Here is a 15,709-nt window from a genome sequence, read left to right on the forward strand (position 1 = left end):
ATATATTTGATATATATTATAGATTTATATGCCATATTTTACTTTTTTATGTTTTATTATAAAATTAGTATGATGAATTATTAAAATTCAATATACAAAACAGAAAAAAGATAAATTTTTAGATTTATAATAGTATAATTGCTTAATTAACATATCTAGACAAATTTAGATCGATTTAAACCAATTTAAATTGGTAGAAATTAGATTTTAACCGAGTTGCCGCTTAGGTGGACGATTTGCTTATACCGATTTTTAGAACCTTGAAAATTTACATAGAAATGTCAGCTCTAGTTTTAATATCAAAATCCATATAATGATAAGACCATCTTTATTTCTCTTCGACAGATTCATTCACAAGATGAAAGACTTAAAGTCACCTAGATTTTGTCTAGTAGTCTAGCCTTCTTGCCTTCTTGGTAACCATATATTTTTAACATTCCTAAACTTTTATCTTTAATTCAAGGCGAATCCTCACAACAAGGTAAGTTATCTAATTAATGCTTAATGTTACAAAAACGCTTCAACATAAATAGACCCGGATTTTTTTTTTTTTGTTCCAATTTGAATTTTGGAGCAATCTTAGCCGTCGGATCAAGACAAATATAACCGTTAGGGAGCGCTCCTCCAAAAAGGATAATAAATCAGACAAAATCTCTCACTTCCCTGTCTCTTTGAATCTCTCTTGTGTTCAAACAAAGACGATGTCGAGGATGAGAACTTCTTACCTGAAACCACCGCTTCCCAAATCCCCCCTCCGTCTCCGATCACGCCAAGTCCTCTCAAACTCCTCTTCATCATCGATTCTCCGAACACCACCAGGACTCGCGAAGTTCCAGAAGCCGGATCTGGAGTCGAAGCTCCCGGTCGAGTACTCATCGATCTCAAGCGAGATCCACGCGATGGCGAAGATGGTGGAGAAAGAGTTCGCTCAAGAAGAAGTGAAATCCAGAGCCTCGAGTCTGGAGCACGTGGCTGCGAACTCGGAGGTGGCTCCGGTGTTCGAGAGAGGGAGGTTCTACGATGAGTATTCAGCAAGGAGGAACGAGAGGCTGAGGAGGAAGAAAGGAGGAGATGATTCTGTAGTCAAAGGAACTCCTTACAATCTCGGAGTCGAGCCTATGACGACTAAGAGGAGAGGAACGGTTAAGAAGAAGACGACGATGGTTGAGACGACGGCGCCGAGGTATTCTCTGAGGAGCATGAAGAAGGAGAACAAGAAGCCTCCGATTCCTTTGAATGTTGATGTTAGTGCGATGAAGACTGTCACTGCTACTACCAGGAGGGGTAGGAGGATCTGATGTTGATGTTTTATTATTGTGTGAAATTGAAATTTGAGGTTTTGATTTCTACAACTCTGTTTTTAGTATTGTTGTTTTGCTTGAGGGATTTGGATTATTGAAAGTTCTTTGCTTTGTTTTCTGATTTTATTAATACATTAAGATAAGCTTTTTATCTATCAAATCAAATGCACCTTTGGTTATCTTCTTACTTCAGTAGCTTGCTTCACTGATATTTTATCTTCTTCCACAAACAATTTAACATGTTTCTTTGAAAGTATGAGCAAGTGTGAGACATGAGTGTTACATTTTACACACTCAATCACTATTGAATGAAATGGGTTTATAACGGAATAACTAACTGAAGTTGGACACATTCCTCATCTTTCAGCTCCTTCTCAGACAAATTAAACTTGTTCAGATCTTACACAAGCTGTGACAGCTGAAGTGGCTTCAACTGTTATGTCATTACCTGCTGCCATCTCAAGAGCTTTGATGGGGGAAGCAGGCTCCTTGAGAACGTTTACTTTGGGGATTAAATCACTTGTGATTATAAATTCGACTCTCAATAATATTCATTTTTCTCACTTGTGATTATATGATTAGTCATCAGAAAATAAGTCATTAGTCACCACCAATATACATATCTCATCATCGACAGGTCAACAAACCTACACAAAAGTATATTTGCTTCTGACACAGGATTGTTGGACAGTGGATTGAATAATGGAAGTTTCACCATAATATGGTGTTTTGGATACAAAAGTGGCGCTTTCTTTGAAGACCGACTGTTATCAGAAGAGATTAATAATACAATACAATGGCTAAGACTGAACCAAACGCACAGAAAATTACTAAAACAAATCAATATAGGACAGGATGATAAAGACCAACTCTAATAGCGGCTCTCTCTCTATATAGATAGTCCTTGTCTACTTGCCTCTCTAGTTAGGTGCAGCCTCCTTCCTCCACATTCTACAACCTCAGGCTTTGCAGGTTTGTAGTAGACTTTGTTAGAGCTCTACAGAAGTAATCTCTTATCTCTGGTATTGTTCGCTGCACCAGCTCGTTCTGCCTGCATTTTTCATCCACTATGTTTCAGATATATAGGCCAAAGACTGAGAGTGAGAGAGAGGTACTTCATATTACCCATGCATTGAACTCAGTTTTTCGAAATGCTCCAGGAAGAACAAGATACAAGCTTGCCTCAGCGACAACGCATGGAATGCTTCCGAGAGATCATACATGCTTCCTATGTTTTCCAACGTTATATCCTTTCATCCATAAGCAAATGTTAGTTATTATGCAAACCACATCACTTTTCATTGCAATTAGTCTGCCTCACCTGAGCAATTGTGTATTCACAGAGTCGCTTTAGGCCCTCCAAGAGATACTGATCCGCTGCTCTCAGAAGATCTTGTGATATCTCAATTGTTATGTCGACTGATCCAGTGTATATAAACCTGAAGATCACAGTTCAAGTGTGAGTTAGTTACATGTATATGACGAAAGTTCTCAGTCTAGAAGCTTGTAGAAACTCGTCATACCTCATCATTAACTCAAAAACCTCCCATTTAATATTCGGAATCTCAATATCTCTAGCGTCTTTTTCCTGTGGTATAAACGAGGCACAAACTGAATGAGACATGTTTACATAATTATCCATGTATTCCTTTGACAGAGAAGCAGAGCTTCATTGATAATAGTCATTATAGCTAGTAGATGTTTTTCAAAAAGAACATAATAGTTCACTTACTCTGTAACCACCATCAAACATTGCGCGAAATGCATCTGAAGAAGCCAGCAGACAAATTCTGTGTGCGTAGAATCTCCTTCCTGCAGTATGATCTTTTCTGTTTTACATATGGTGTTTGGAGCTAACAAGACTGCTGCAATTTTCTGAGTAATGTGATTACCTTCGACTAGAAAAGTTACATCAGACAGCGTTGCACTATTTACATATTGCTCTCCTAGATAAACCTGTCACAAAAAGATAAACAGAATGATGCACTGAGACTTCCACAACTTACGTAATGGAGAACTGAAGCAAGAAGGTGACTCACCCTTTGTGTTGGGGAAGGAGGAGCAGCATCAACTGGAGAAAGTGCCATGGATTTATTTGCTAATCTGTACAATGCTGCAGCGCCATCGAGTTGCTGCTTAGTGTTTGTAGAACCAAGAAGACCAAGTAGCAACTCCAACCCTGTCAAAAGACAGCTCAATATAAAAAAAATTGCAGAAAGAACATCTAAACTTAATGGTTAAAGCGTTAAAAGTCTTAACATCATAAATTCAAAAAAATCTGTCACATGCCATTCTCATCTATGAATATGGTTCTCTGGTCTTCCGGTAAACAGAAATGAGCAAGAGCGAGAGCGACCCGTCTTTGGATAGACTTTTCAGAAATGCGCATTAGGTACAACAGATGCCTTAGAACCTACAAAGGAAATCCAAAGCACATAAGTTTCAAAGGTTCCATAGAGAAATACTAAACTTAAACAAAGTTTCAGACACTAGACCAATACATCAGTTTTACTACAATCCGTGCATTTGTGTATGTTTTAATCACCAGAAATGGAAGTAACAAGTTTAAAGACAGGTATAATTTTACTTACTCTTCCATGAATCTTCTCCTCCAACCTCTTCAATGTTTTGGAGACACAATCTTTAGTTGCCTAACAAACATTGTACATTAGAAACATCCAACGAGAGAGTAAAACAAATACAAATAAAGCTGCTAAGAAATTCAGTATATAGCCAATATAAGAAAAATGACGATATGATTCACATACTTGAACAATAAACTCTTCATCCTGTAGCTTTTGGACACCTCCCACCCTGATAAAACCCGACACATTATCCTACGGGGAGAAAAATGGGGATCAATAACCAATTTAATAAGGTTTACCATAAAATTTTGCATCCTAATGTATAACATATACGGAAGGTAGCAGCATTCAACGCACCTCATTATCGGCAAGGCCATAAAGAGCGAATGCTGCATTGTGTTGCAAGGATCCATTTCTTGAACTGAGAAGCTTCAATAAAGGTTCTAAACCACCACTATGAGCAATACCGGCTTGATTGTGCGAATCCTGCGAGAAAGAATATGCTAGAAAATTAAAAGACATAACAGTTTTGTAATTTTAATACAACTCAATGGTTTTAAGCCTAAAGAGCGAAGTTACAATTTTACAGCGCTCAAACTAACAAAGGTTTAAAAGAGGAACCTGGGCCAATCTTCCCAGTGCAAAGGCCGACATCTCCTTCAACTGAACATACGGTGACTGAAGCATTTCAATCAAAGGACGAACAGCACCCCTTTGAACAATGTGAACCTGAAAATCAACAGAAACAAACAGCTTACACCTAGTACAGCCAAACAGAAAGAGTTTATGCTTTGGTGGATAGCAAACGAACTGAGGATAGAGATGAAATAGTACCTTACAATCAGAATCAGTAGAGGCAAACTGTCCAAGTAATAAAGCCGCCTCTCTTTGACTCTCAGGGCAACAGGAGCTGAAAGAGACAAATTCAATAAACAACAAGAATGACCCTAAGGTTAACAGTAACAACTAAATGCTTAACCATGTAAATTAAAATGGCGAGTTTCCACACACCTGAGAAGACCAATGACAGGTTGCAACGCCCCAGAAGAAATAACCTCTTTTTTAATGTTTGGAGACGAATGTACTAGATTGCCTATAACTCCAACGTATAAGCATGACTCAGATAAGCGGTATAACAGTTGATTATGAAAACTCTCGACGCAGTAAAAGAATCCAAACCGCTTCGTAATGTATAGCAGCATCCTCTGATCCAAGCATTAGAATGAGCGTGGGAAGAGCACTGCATTCAACTATCTGCAAAAGTAGACAATCAAAACACGCTCCGTCCAAAAATCTAAGTAGAAGCTGCAAGATAGCAATTTCTACCAGGTTCTTGTTATCATCGTTTTTTAAATGCAAGGGTTCTCAACGCCCCTGCCGCTGCTCGCTGAACCTTGGAATCAGAATACTCAAGCAACTCCACGAGAGGTGGAATACCGCCTTCTAGCCTGCTTTGTCAACAACTGAACAGTCACGAGGAGAGTTGCACTGAAAACAAATCTTAAATCACTTAAATAAATAAGCTGACCTGACACGAGTCTTGATGCTGCTGTTCTCATGAGCTAGATTGGTGATGGCTCTTCTAACAACACTATTAACAGCACGAGAAGTGGGGCCCTCTTTGTTTCTCTTCAAGAGACTCACGAGATGAGGTAAAGCGCCTTTGTCTACTATCAGGTTCTGGTACTCTGGCTGTAAAAGCAGTCAATCCCACAACGTGATCACATAGTCCCCTCGGTAATTAAAAATATGAAACTTTATTACCAAAAGTTGCCTTAAAAAACTAAACTTGGGACCAAAACCTTAATTGCGAGAAGACCAAGCGCAAAGGCGCTTCCTTTTTCGACCTCGTGTTCGAACGGCTTGTGAGCTAAGTCTCCGTCGCTGCACGGCGGGGGCTGTAGATGCGCCGTGAGAGCAGGAACAGCACCTCCGTCGACAATCACGTTCACCAAATCCTCTGCTTGAACATCGAAGGTTCACTAAAAGATATGAAAACTGAAGCGAGATAGGAGAGTCGAGACTGATGTTCACCGAGGACTTGAGCTGCGCGCTTTGCGGCGGCGCGATCGGATTCTTTCCAGGAGAAGGCGGAGTTTAGAACGGAGACTTGAGCAGCGACTTCGCTGAGAAGCGCAGCGTCGGTGGTGGTTGAGGGAGAGATCTGTGGATCCTCTGCGGCGGCAGGTGGTCCTTCCTCAAGTTTCCTCTTCTGTCCCTTGCGCTCTGGAAAGCTCCGGCTTTCTCGTTGTTGCTCCATCGTTCACCAAGTTCGTGAGAGAAAGACGATGCGAAGAAGAGCGTTTTTTTGAAATCAATCAAGGCAGAATAGAACAGGGGTACTTTGGGTATTTACTCATGTGTAATTTTGAATGTTTTCTTGCCGCATGAAGCTAATTTGCGCTAGATACCGGAAATGAGTATGTGCTAAACTACGCCTGTGTATCGGAAAGATAAATCACATTCCCAGGACGAAAAGGAAACTGGGTAGTCTAGGTTGTGTGTGCACTTTTGCTAAATTTCGTTTTCTTTATTAATATGGTTTTGTGATTATCCCCTGTATATTATCCGAGAATCATTATAACTTTTTTTTGTAGCCACATGTCTTCACTAAAATGATTCTTAGAATCATTAGAGAATTATGTTGGTCCATCTAATTATATAATAAGATTTTTATTAAACTAACAATAAATTCATCATTAATGTACTTTATTATTTCCTTAAATAAAATTTACGGAATTGTCTAATGTGGCTAAAATATATATGACAATTAATGATTTTGAATAATAAAGATTTGATAAAAAAAATAGTGTATCTTCTATCATATTTGTTTAATTTTAAACTATTAAATAAATTAAACAACCACAATAACCATATAATAAAAATTTAGATTTTTATGTATATGTTATATTATGAATTTTTACAAACGGCTATAAATTACAAAAACTGTTAAGAGTCTCACATTCAAATTTTATGATTCATGGTTTAAAAATTTTGTTATGACAAAATACAAATGATTACAAAAATTATATAAGTAAAAAGCCTAATTTAATTAATTATTAAGATTAATATATATATCATTTTAAATTAAACTATAAACCATATAAATACAATATTTTAGTTTCAAAATTTACTTTGAACAATTTTTTTGATAAAAGTTTTGAACGATCATTGACAACTTTTTTTTTTAATTATAAATTACTAAAACTATTAATCCCACAATGAAAATTTTGTTATCAGCAATTTAAATTTTTTTCTATAAAAGATATAAATGATCGAAAAAACCATATGAGTAGAAATCATCATTTAATAGATATTAATATTAAAAATATACTAAAATATATTATCTATGTTAGTATCATTTAAATTTAATTACATATCCTATCAAATAAAAAAAAATATTTTTTGGATTAATAAAATTAATTTATATGTTCGCACCAATTTAATTATATATTTAATAGTTACTGAACTTTAATTATTTAATATATATTAATTATTTTATAATATGTAAAAATATTTAATACATAAAATAATTTATATATATAATGTTGATTCCGCGTAAGGCGCGGATGTTAACCTAGTTTTATAAGAAAAGAAACAAGTAGAAGGCTTTTGGACTGAGTGTGGTCTGCCACAAAGTGAGACGTGTTTGAAAGTGTTGAATAAAATATCAAAATGACATAAGTATATGACTATATGAGTTCTTCAATTTAAGAGGGAGAAAGGAAGCATTTCTATGTAGTGATGTATGTGCTGCTAGCTGGTATATACATGTTACTTGCAATGTTGTTATTATTCACACAAGTAATATCCATGTTTCTATGAATAACATGTATTTTTAAAAAAGTTATATAAACATGGCAAGCCACATTGGCGTAATGAGACATACCACTATGACAAAAAAAAATAACAGTAAGTACTATATCAATCTTCAGCCGTATGTAGTTGTATAATCTTAAATTAGATCAAAGACGAATTAGTGCCATGATTAAGAATATAGACATGCCACTAATTCGTCTTTATGGTATATCGACATGCCTGTTGCTACTACGTTACTTTAGTCTTGGAAGAGACCATTGATGTTACTAAACATATATCTGATCCAGAGCCGGTCCTACACATTTTGAGACCACAAACAAATAATAAATAAAAGACCGAAAATAAAATATTCCTTAGAGAGGGTTTGAACCCAGCCTCCTTGCAATGCTTTGGGACAGCATTACCACTAGACAAGAAGCACATTTTCAAAATGTGTGGCCGATAAATTACATAATAATATAGCGGCCGGAAGCACATGCTTCCCCCGCTTATGTCAAGGGCCGGCACTGATCTGATCTTAGGTAAGCCACAAAACCATATCCTATCAAAGTTATATCAGCTCATCTTGAACTGTTTAATATGCACACTTCTTCAGTACTTGTGACTTACATGCACACTTATTAGGTAAGTTATTTATATCCTTAAGTTTTGTAATCCATTCTTTGTTGTATCTCTATATCGTTGTGAAATGATAGAACACAGCCCAGCAGCGATATAATAATTGGAAGTCATAAATGATCAAACTGAATTGGATATTATGAAATGATGTATAGGGATTAGTATAGTTTTTGGTTTTAAAACGTGAGGCTAGAGTTTCAGAAGAGTGAACCATGTACTTATAAAAGTTGAGCAGAGTCACTAGGTGGATTCTTGCTTGAGAGAAAAAGGATCTAAACAACAAAACATCTGCACATCACTGTACTCTCCTGTCTTGCCTTTTTTCCATTAGTTTTTGCATTTAACTCTTTTGTCTATCTCTCACTTTCTCACATCTTAACCCCTAAACTAACAAACATCAAGAGTCTAACCCAAAATATTTGATCTTTGGCTTAGATACAAACAGACAGAAATACAACGAGACAAACACTTTCAATATAATGAGATGAAAATCATACTAATGAGTTTATTTAATGATGAATATTTTATTGTGTTAGGGTATGAAAATGTCATTCACATTTATACAATGTCAACACACATCAGATCTCAATCACAAAAAGCTCAACAAAACACACAATCCATTTAATCACAATACAGTCATCATCAAGTTCGTCTCTCTACTTTGGTTGTGTGAAGCCTCAGAGGAAACAGAGGAGGCTTAGAAGGTGGTGTACAGACAGGAACATGAATCATCGGTCTTATCCTCATAGTCAGAGATCTCGTCCTCTCTAACCCTTTCTTACCTCTCTTCTCTCTCTCCTCCTTCTTCACCGCGTCCCCGATCGAGCTGGAAGAAGACGAAGTCGAGCTCGAAGAAGACGACGGCGAGAGAGACGATGCCTTCGCGTTGTTCCTCTGTTTCTTTAGCCGCAAAAGCTCTTTCCACAGCACAGTGCACTTTGGTGGACGAGGAGAAGGGTCGTCGTCAAGAAACCAGCTTCCTCTGTTGCTGTTATTAACAGTCTCCTCTTTCACTACTTCACCGTCTTCTTTTTCTTGTTCTTGTTCTTCGGCTTTTGTTTTCAATGTAACGTTTTGAAGCTTCTCTGAATGCTTGACGTGCCGGAAAGGAAGAAACTTTCCTTCGGAGAACAACTCGTCGGCGGTGAGCATTGTTTGAGTATTCGATAGAAACTCAAAGTCTCCGGCTTTCGATGAGCTCTTGTCTTGTTCTTGTTTTCCCGGTAAGAGATTCTTCGGGTTGATGCAGATGTAATTTCCCTCGCTGTCTGATGATGACAAGTCGGCGGAGAAGGAAATGCGAGGTCCTGACGGTGGCGACTCCATCATGAAAAGCATGTTAGCATCCGCCATTGTCGATGTTTCCTCTGATACCATGATGGTACAAACGTAACGGACGTTGAGAGAGAGAGAGAGAGAGAGAGAAGTGAAGAGTTAGAAGGTAATGATGAGAATTTATATACAAAGAGAGAGAGAGAGAGGTAAGACCACATGGACAAACAGAAGAAGCAGACAAGTTACAGAGTTGTAAGAAGAATAATTAAGGACCTACAGAAGATGAAAGATTATATGATATTAACATGCAAAACGCATTTAAAATATTACCCACATCGACTGGGAGATGCCTTCTAATATTATAGGATCCATTATCATATTTTGTTTCCATGATTTGATATAGTTATATATTATCAGAAAGTATTTTTAGAAAATTGTTGATGAGGTTTGACCAAAGGAAAGTGGAGAAAGATAAATGAATAGTGAACACATGTCCTCACATGAACTTGGGGTCGTTGCCATGTGAATACAGGTACATCTCAACACACGAGATCATATCATTGCCAACTATGGTGTGCAGAATGCAGATTATTGTAGTTATTATCGTTGCCAAAATAAACACCAGATTATGCAGATTAATGTTAACTCCAAATGATTAATTAGACTTAGACCCCCTTTAACTAGTACAATATGCTTTTCTTTTTAAAATTTATACAACAGTTCAAGTATTAAATGGTGACGTTGAGAGGAGTGAGGGAGAGAGACAGTGATGTTACCATGCAATGCTAAGTACAAAATTCCAACCTACCCCATATATCTCAATATTAACTTCTTTCAACCAATCATTAACAACCGTAGCTATACGTTAATTCACTGAAAAACGGCTTACTCATATCCGAACCAGGAGTCGCTGAAAAAATACATACCCCAATTTTTACTGCATGTCAAAACATATATTCACTAATCAAAAATTTCAAATTCATGCATGAACTAGGGGCCGATAAAAAAAAAAACCCCCCAACTCTTATTGCATGCCAAAACATACCTTAACTAATCAAAAAATTTGAAATTATGCCTAGTCTTTAGAAGTCAACGCTAATCCCAATCTATACTATTATTTCCGAAGTAATTTTTCGCAACGGAGCTCTCACGTTAAAAATTAGAAAGGATAAAGTCTATGTTACCCTTAATGAATTTTATATATATATTCTATTACATAATAAAATGAATTTTATATTAAAAATTATATATATATTTTTTAAATAATTATAATGATTCTTATATATTGTGTTGTTATCTTAAAATAATATTTTACTATTATAAAAGTAAAAAAAAAAGAGAAGTGATTTTTGAAATATTATATTTAAAAAACAAAATATAAGATAATTTTTATATATTGTGTTGTTATCTTGAAATAATATTTTACTATTATGAAAGTTAAATTTTAAGATAAAATTAATATCTAAGTAAATATTAATGAAGCAATATATTTGTATAAGGATATTTTCTAAGAAGTGATTTTAAGATATATAAAAATTCATTAAGGGTAACATAGACTTTAGCCACTCTAATTTTTAAAGTGAAAGCTCCGTTGCGAAAAATTACTTCGCAAATAATAATATAGATTGGGATTAGCGTCGACTTCTAAAGACTATGCATAAATTTCAAATTTTTTATTAGTTAAGGTATGTTTTGGCATGCAATAGGAGTTGAGATATATATTTTTTTATCGACTCTTAGTTCATGCATGACTTTGACATTTTTGATTAGTGAAGGTATGTTTTGGCATGTAGTAAAAGTTAAAGTATGTATTTTTTTCGGCGACCCCTAGTTCGGGCATAAATAAGACGTTTTCCGTTAATTCATGCAAGACGTTAGCGGTAGTTTGAGATGTCTATATAACCGAGCCATACTTGTTAGATTAGGAATATGTTGTATTGTTTATAGTTCCATTGTATCAAATAAACAATAGTTTGAAAGAACATGAGAAGTTTGTTTACGTCTACTTGGAAACCAAACCCAACACAAACTGAGCAAATCAGAACGAAATTGATGCCAAACAAAAAGGAAATCCCACATGCGAAAGATGTCCCCTCAAAAATCGCAAATAAGTTGTAACGAAAGATGTCCCCCAAAAATGAAAATAATTGAGTTTTACTTTGGTTGTATTTATACAAATTAACATCAAGATGGTCAAGAATAAAATGAAGTGACCCAATAATTAAATGAAGACATTATTGGCTATGAATCTATTGACTTTGACCACATGAGAATCTTTTATCACGTACTAAACACTTCTCAAAGCAAAGAAGCACATGCATCCATCCATTTAGAGCCAAACATATGCATATGTGGTTAATGTTGTTGAGCTTCTACTCCACGTTTGAAATAACTAGAATCATGTTGTATTGTCATGCAAGTGCAATTTATTACGGGGATATCTGAGTTTATGTTTAATCATTTTTATGTTGTCATATAATCATCACAAATTTTATTCGCTTGGATAGATACATATATACTATATTTAATTTTCTACATCCAATCCAATGTGTAATAAGTTTATCAGGTTAACATGACATCGTTAGATTACCTCAAAAGTAGGTCATCAAAGCTGTTATTCTTTGAGTTTGCTACATCATTATTTCTTGATATGTATTAACAAAAGCATCGCTAGACCATATGAAATTTTAATTTGTATCATATTCAAACAACCAAAATTTACCATTAAATAACCTTTGAGAAAACACAATTAAAATATGAATCCAACTCATAAATCCGAAATCCTATTCAGTGCCGTGAGAAAAGTTTTAGGAGCCTAAGGCAAGTTTTTTTTTTTTAAAACTTAAAACATCATATCACCTTCACCAAATACACAAGGCTAACACTGTAAAAGAATAAATTTATTACATAAATATACTATATTATGTGATATAGGAAAAATATATGAATCCAGAAAGTGAGTTTTAGTCAAACTCTCGTGGAAAGATTTTTTAAAAATAAGTCTAAACCACTAGATTATAAATTATTTTAAATTTTGAATTTCTAAAAAAAATTATATTAATCTGGGGCTTGAGACCAATGTCTTTTTCAATACAGGGTAGTCACGGCTGCTTTGATCCTATTATACACAACTTGAGGATCTCAAACTCTTGGTTTCACTCTTTTTCTTTCACCGCCGAAATAGAGCCAATTGGTAAGACAGAAAAAATAACCGCGACATTTTACTGATGTCAAATTGGGCTTAGACCCGCTGGTTAGGCCCAATTCCGGGCGGGTATAGACAAAACGGGCATGACCCGTACGGGCGACCCGTTAATTCACTAAATAATCCGAAAATTTTATCCGCAAATCAATATTTTAGATCGGCCGGGATCTATCGCCGCCGACTTCACTATAACGCGACCGCGACGTGTGTGTTCAGGTTATATTTTCGCCGCTAAGGGAAGCAAAAAGAGACGATGGCGATGATGATGCCTCCGCAGCAGCAAGGAGGGTATCACCATCCACAGACGCTGGAAGAAGTACGAACCCTTTGGATTGGAGATTTGCAGTACTGGGTCGACGAGAACTACCTCTCTTCCTGCTTCTCCCAAACCGGCGAGGTAAACCTTATTCTCTTCTCCCCTCAGCTTCTCCGCGTGTTGTTGTAGCTTCGTATACTTCCAATTTTACAGCTCTATTTTCCTCTGGGTTTGGTTTAAGAATAGATAAAATGAGATTACTTTTGGTTTTGGGGATGTTAAAGTGTTGTATAGATACCTGGTAGAGCTCTATGAAACGGTCTATTGCTTAACCTTCATTGAAAGTCTGAGTCTTTCAATATGGTTTAAAGGCTCTCACCATGTTTGATGTGCACAGTTTATAAGTATGCTCCTAACTGTTAGGTGTGGAAGAATATTTAAATCAACATTACAATGATCTGTATATCCATATATGTGCCGTTGATAGGGTTTATTTCCCGTTTATGAATAGACGAAGCTCTGGTTTGGAGATGTTAGGTATTGTATAGATACTACCTTGGTGCGTTCTATGAAACGGTCTCTTTCTTGCGCTTCATTGAAAGTCTGAGTCTTTTAAGGTTCTCACCATGTTTGATGTCCACAGTTTATATGTATGCTCCTATAATGATCTGTGTATCCATGTATGTGCAGCTTGTTTCTGCAAAGGTTATACGTAACAAGATCACAGGCCAGCCAGAAGGGTACGGTTTCATAGAGTTTGTATCTCACGCAGCAGCGGAGAGAACGCTTCAGACGTACAACGGGACACTGATGCCTGGAACGGAAGTAGCCTTCCGCTTAAACTGGGCTTCTTTTGGTTCAGGTCAAAAAGTAGATGCTGGACCTGATCATTCTATCTTTGTTGGAGACTTGGCGCCAGATGTTACAGATTATCTCCTTCACGAGACATTCCGTGTTCACTACTCTTCCGTTAGAGGTGCCAAGGTTGTTACCGATCCAAGTACCGGACGTTCGAAAGGTTACGGGTTTGTTAAGTTTGCTGACGAAAGTGAAAGGAACAAAGCGATGTCTGAAATGAATGGTTTGTATTGCTCAACAAGGCCTATGCGTATCAGCGTGGCAACGCCTAGAAAAACCGTTGGTGTGCAGCAACAATATGTCACCAAAGGTATGAGAACAAAACACATGATTTGAATTATGTTAAATAGAATTTTGTTTTTGGTTCATCTGATTAGAAGCTCTTTTTTTAGCTGCTTATCCGGTTCCAGTACCAGTCCCATCTGCAGTTGCTGCTCCAGCATACGTTGCTCAACCAGCGCAGGTGCTTGCACCTGAAAATGACATCACCTGTACGACGGTAAGTTTAATCTGAAAAGCTTGAGCTTTCTTCTCTAAATTTTAGCCTGCTTTGATTCATGCATTTGTTTTGGTGTATAGGTTTTGATTGCGAATCTGGACCCAAATGTTACAGAGGAAGAGCTGAAGAAAGCATTCTCGCCATTAGGAGAGGTTATTTATGTCAACATACCTGCAACAAAAGGATACGGTTATGTTCAATTCAAGACCAGGTAAAACATTCAGCAAAACTCAGACTTCACATGTGGTTGCTTCCATGTTCACTAATATCTTTTACTTCTTCTGCCCCTTGCTGACCCCCAGGCCTTCTGCTGAAGAAGCCATTCAAAAAATGCAGGGACATGTGATTGGTCAACAAGCAATTCGCATCTCTTGGAGTAAAAATCCAGGACAGGTGAATTTTTTTCGTTATAACCTATACTTATATGATGTAGAGCCTCATATTACTCGGTGGTTCACTGAATGTCGTTGATGATCTTTGGTATTTGTTATAGGATGGTTACGTCACACAAGCAGATCCAAGTCAGTGGAATGGGTACTATGGTTACGGACAAGGCTATGAAGCCTATGCTTATGGGGCAGCTCAAGACCCATCCGTGTATGCATATGGTGGATATGGCTATCCCCAGTATCCACAACAGGTAAAGAACTAATAGCTAAAAATTTATTTATTCTTTTGCAATATGTGGATACTTAATTACTTATGCTTTATGGTTGAAATTTATTCAGGGAGAGGCTACACAAGAAGTTACAAACTCTGCGGCTGGTGGAGTTGCTGGGGCAGAACAAGAGTTATATGATCCCATGGCCACTCCTGATGTAGAAAAGTAAACTTCTTCTTACTTTCTTACACGTTTCTACCTGAGTGGGTGACTAGTTGAATGTCTAATTTATTGTTTCTTTGCGCACTTGTAGGTTAAATGCAGTTTCCCTTTCGGTTCACGCAAATGCCATATTAGGACGGCTATTGTGGCAACGTACCTCAGCACTGTCATCACAATTGGGAAAATGATTGCAACTAGGACGGTGGCTTTTTTTCAGATGTTTAATGTGTCAATTCACTGCTCTTTGTTTGAATGTTTTCCTTGTTTGAGATTTTTTTTTTTAATGTAATGTACAATTAGGATCGTAGTTACAATGCAGAGCTGTGAATCTTCCGACTTTCTGGAAACTATGATGTTCTATGCTTCTCTGTTTGCTTTTCAATAAAGAAGTCTGCAAAGAAAAAGAAAGGTGCTTCAAGTGAGATTATCTCTCATTACTCGTTAGTTTTTACGTGATTTGAGTTTTATCG

The 15,709-nt window shown here is 36.6% G+C and overlaps 3 protein-coding genes and 1 pseudogene across 3 annotated transcripts; 2 read left to right on the forward strand and 2 right to left on the reverse strand.

Annotated features, from left to right (window-relative positions):
- The first annotated feature begins 631 nt into the window (after positions 1–631).
- On the forward strand, positions 632–1,454 carry LOC106386767. The gene has a single exon (XM_013826580.3). The coding sequence runs from the start codon at positions 702–704 to the stop codon at positions 1,296–1,298; it is 597 nt and encodes a 198-aa protein (XP_013682034.2). The 5' UTR covers positions 632–701; the 3' UTR covers positions 1,299–1,454.
- A 432-nt stretch (positions 1,455–1,886) lies between these two features.
- LOC106386763 lies at positions 1,887–6,416 on the reverse strand (annotated as a pseudogene).
- Positions 6,417–8,827: 2,411 nt separating this feature from the next.
- On the reverse strand, positions 8,828–9,760 carry LOC106386766 (histone-lysine N-methyltransferase SETD1A-like). The gene has a single exon (XM_013826579.3). It carries the CDS (start codon positions 9,698–9,700, stop codon positions 8,966–8,968), a length of 735 nt encoding a protein of 244 aa, XP_013682033.2. The 5' UTR covers positions 9,701–9,760; the 3' UTR covers positions 8,828–8,965.
- A 3,177-nt stretch (positions 9,761–12,937) lies between these two features.
- On the forward strand, positions 12,938–15,643 carry LOC125584144 (polyadenylate-binding protein RBP47B'-like). Its single transcript, XM_048752090.1, has 8 exons — positions 12,938–13,200; positions 13,750–14,227; positions 14,310–14,416; positions 14,497–14,627; positions 14,719–14,809; positions 14,910–15,056; positions 15,145–15,242; positions 15,331–15,643. The coding sequence occupies exons 1-8, from the start codon at positions 13,057–13,059 to the stop codon at positions 15,425–15,427; spliced, it is 1,293 nt and encodes a 430-aa protein (XP_048608047.1). The 5' UTR covers positions 12,938–13,056; the 3' UTR covers positions 15,428–15,643.
- Positions 15,644–15,709: the final 66 nt, after the last annotated feature.

Source organism: Brassica napus, chromosome C3, assembly GCF_020379485.1.
Source record: "Brassica napus cultivar Da-Ae chromosome C3, Da-Ae, whole genome shotgun sequence".
NCBI classification, from domain to species: Eukaryota; Viridiplantae; Streptophyta; class Magnoliopsida; order Brassicales; family Brassicaceae; genus Brassica; species Brassica napus.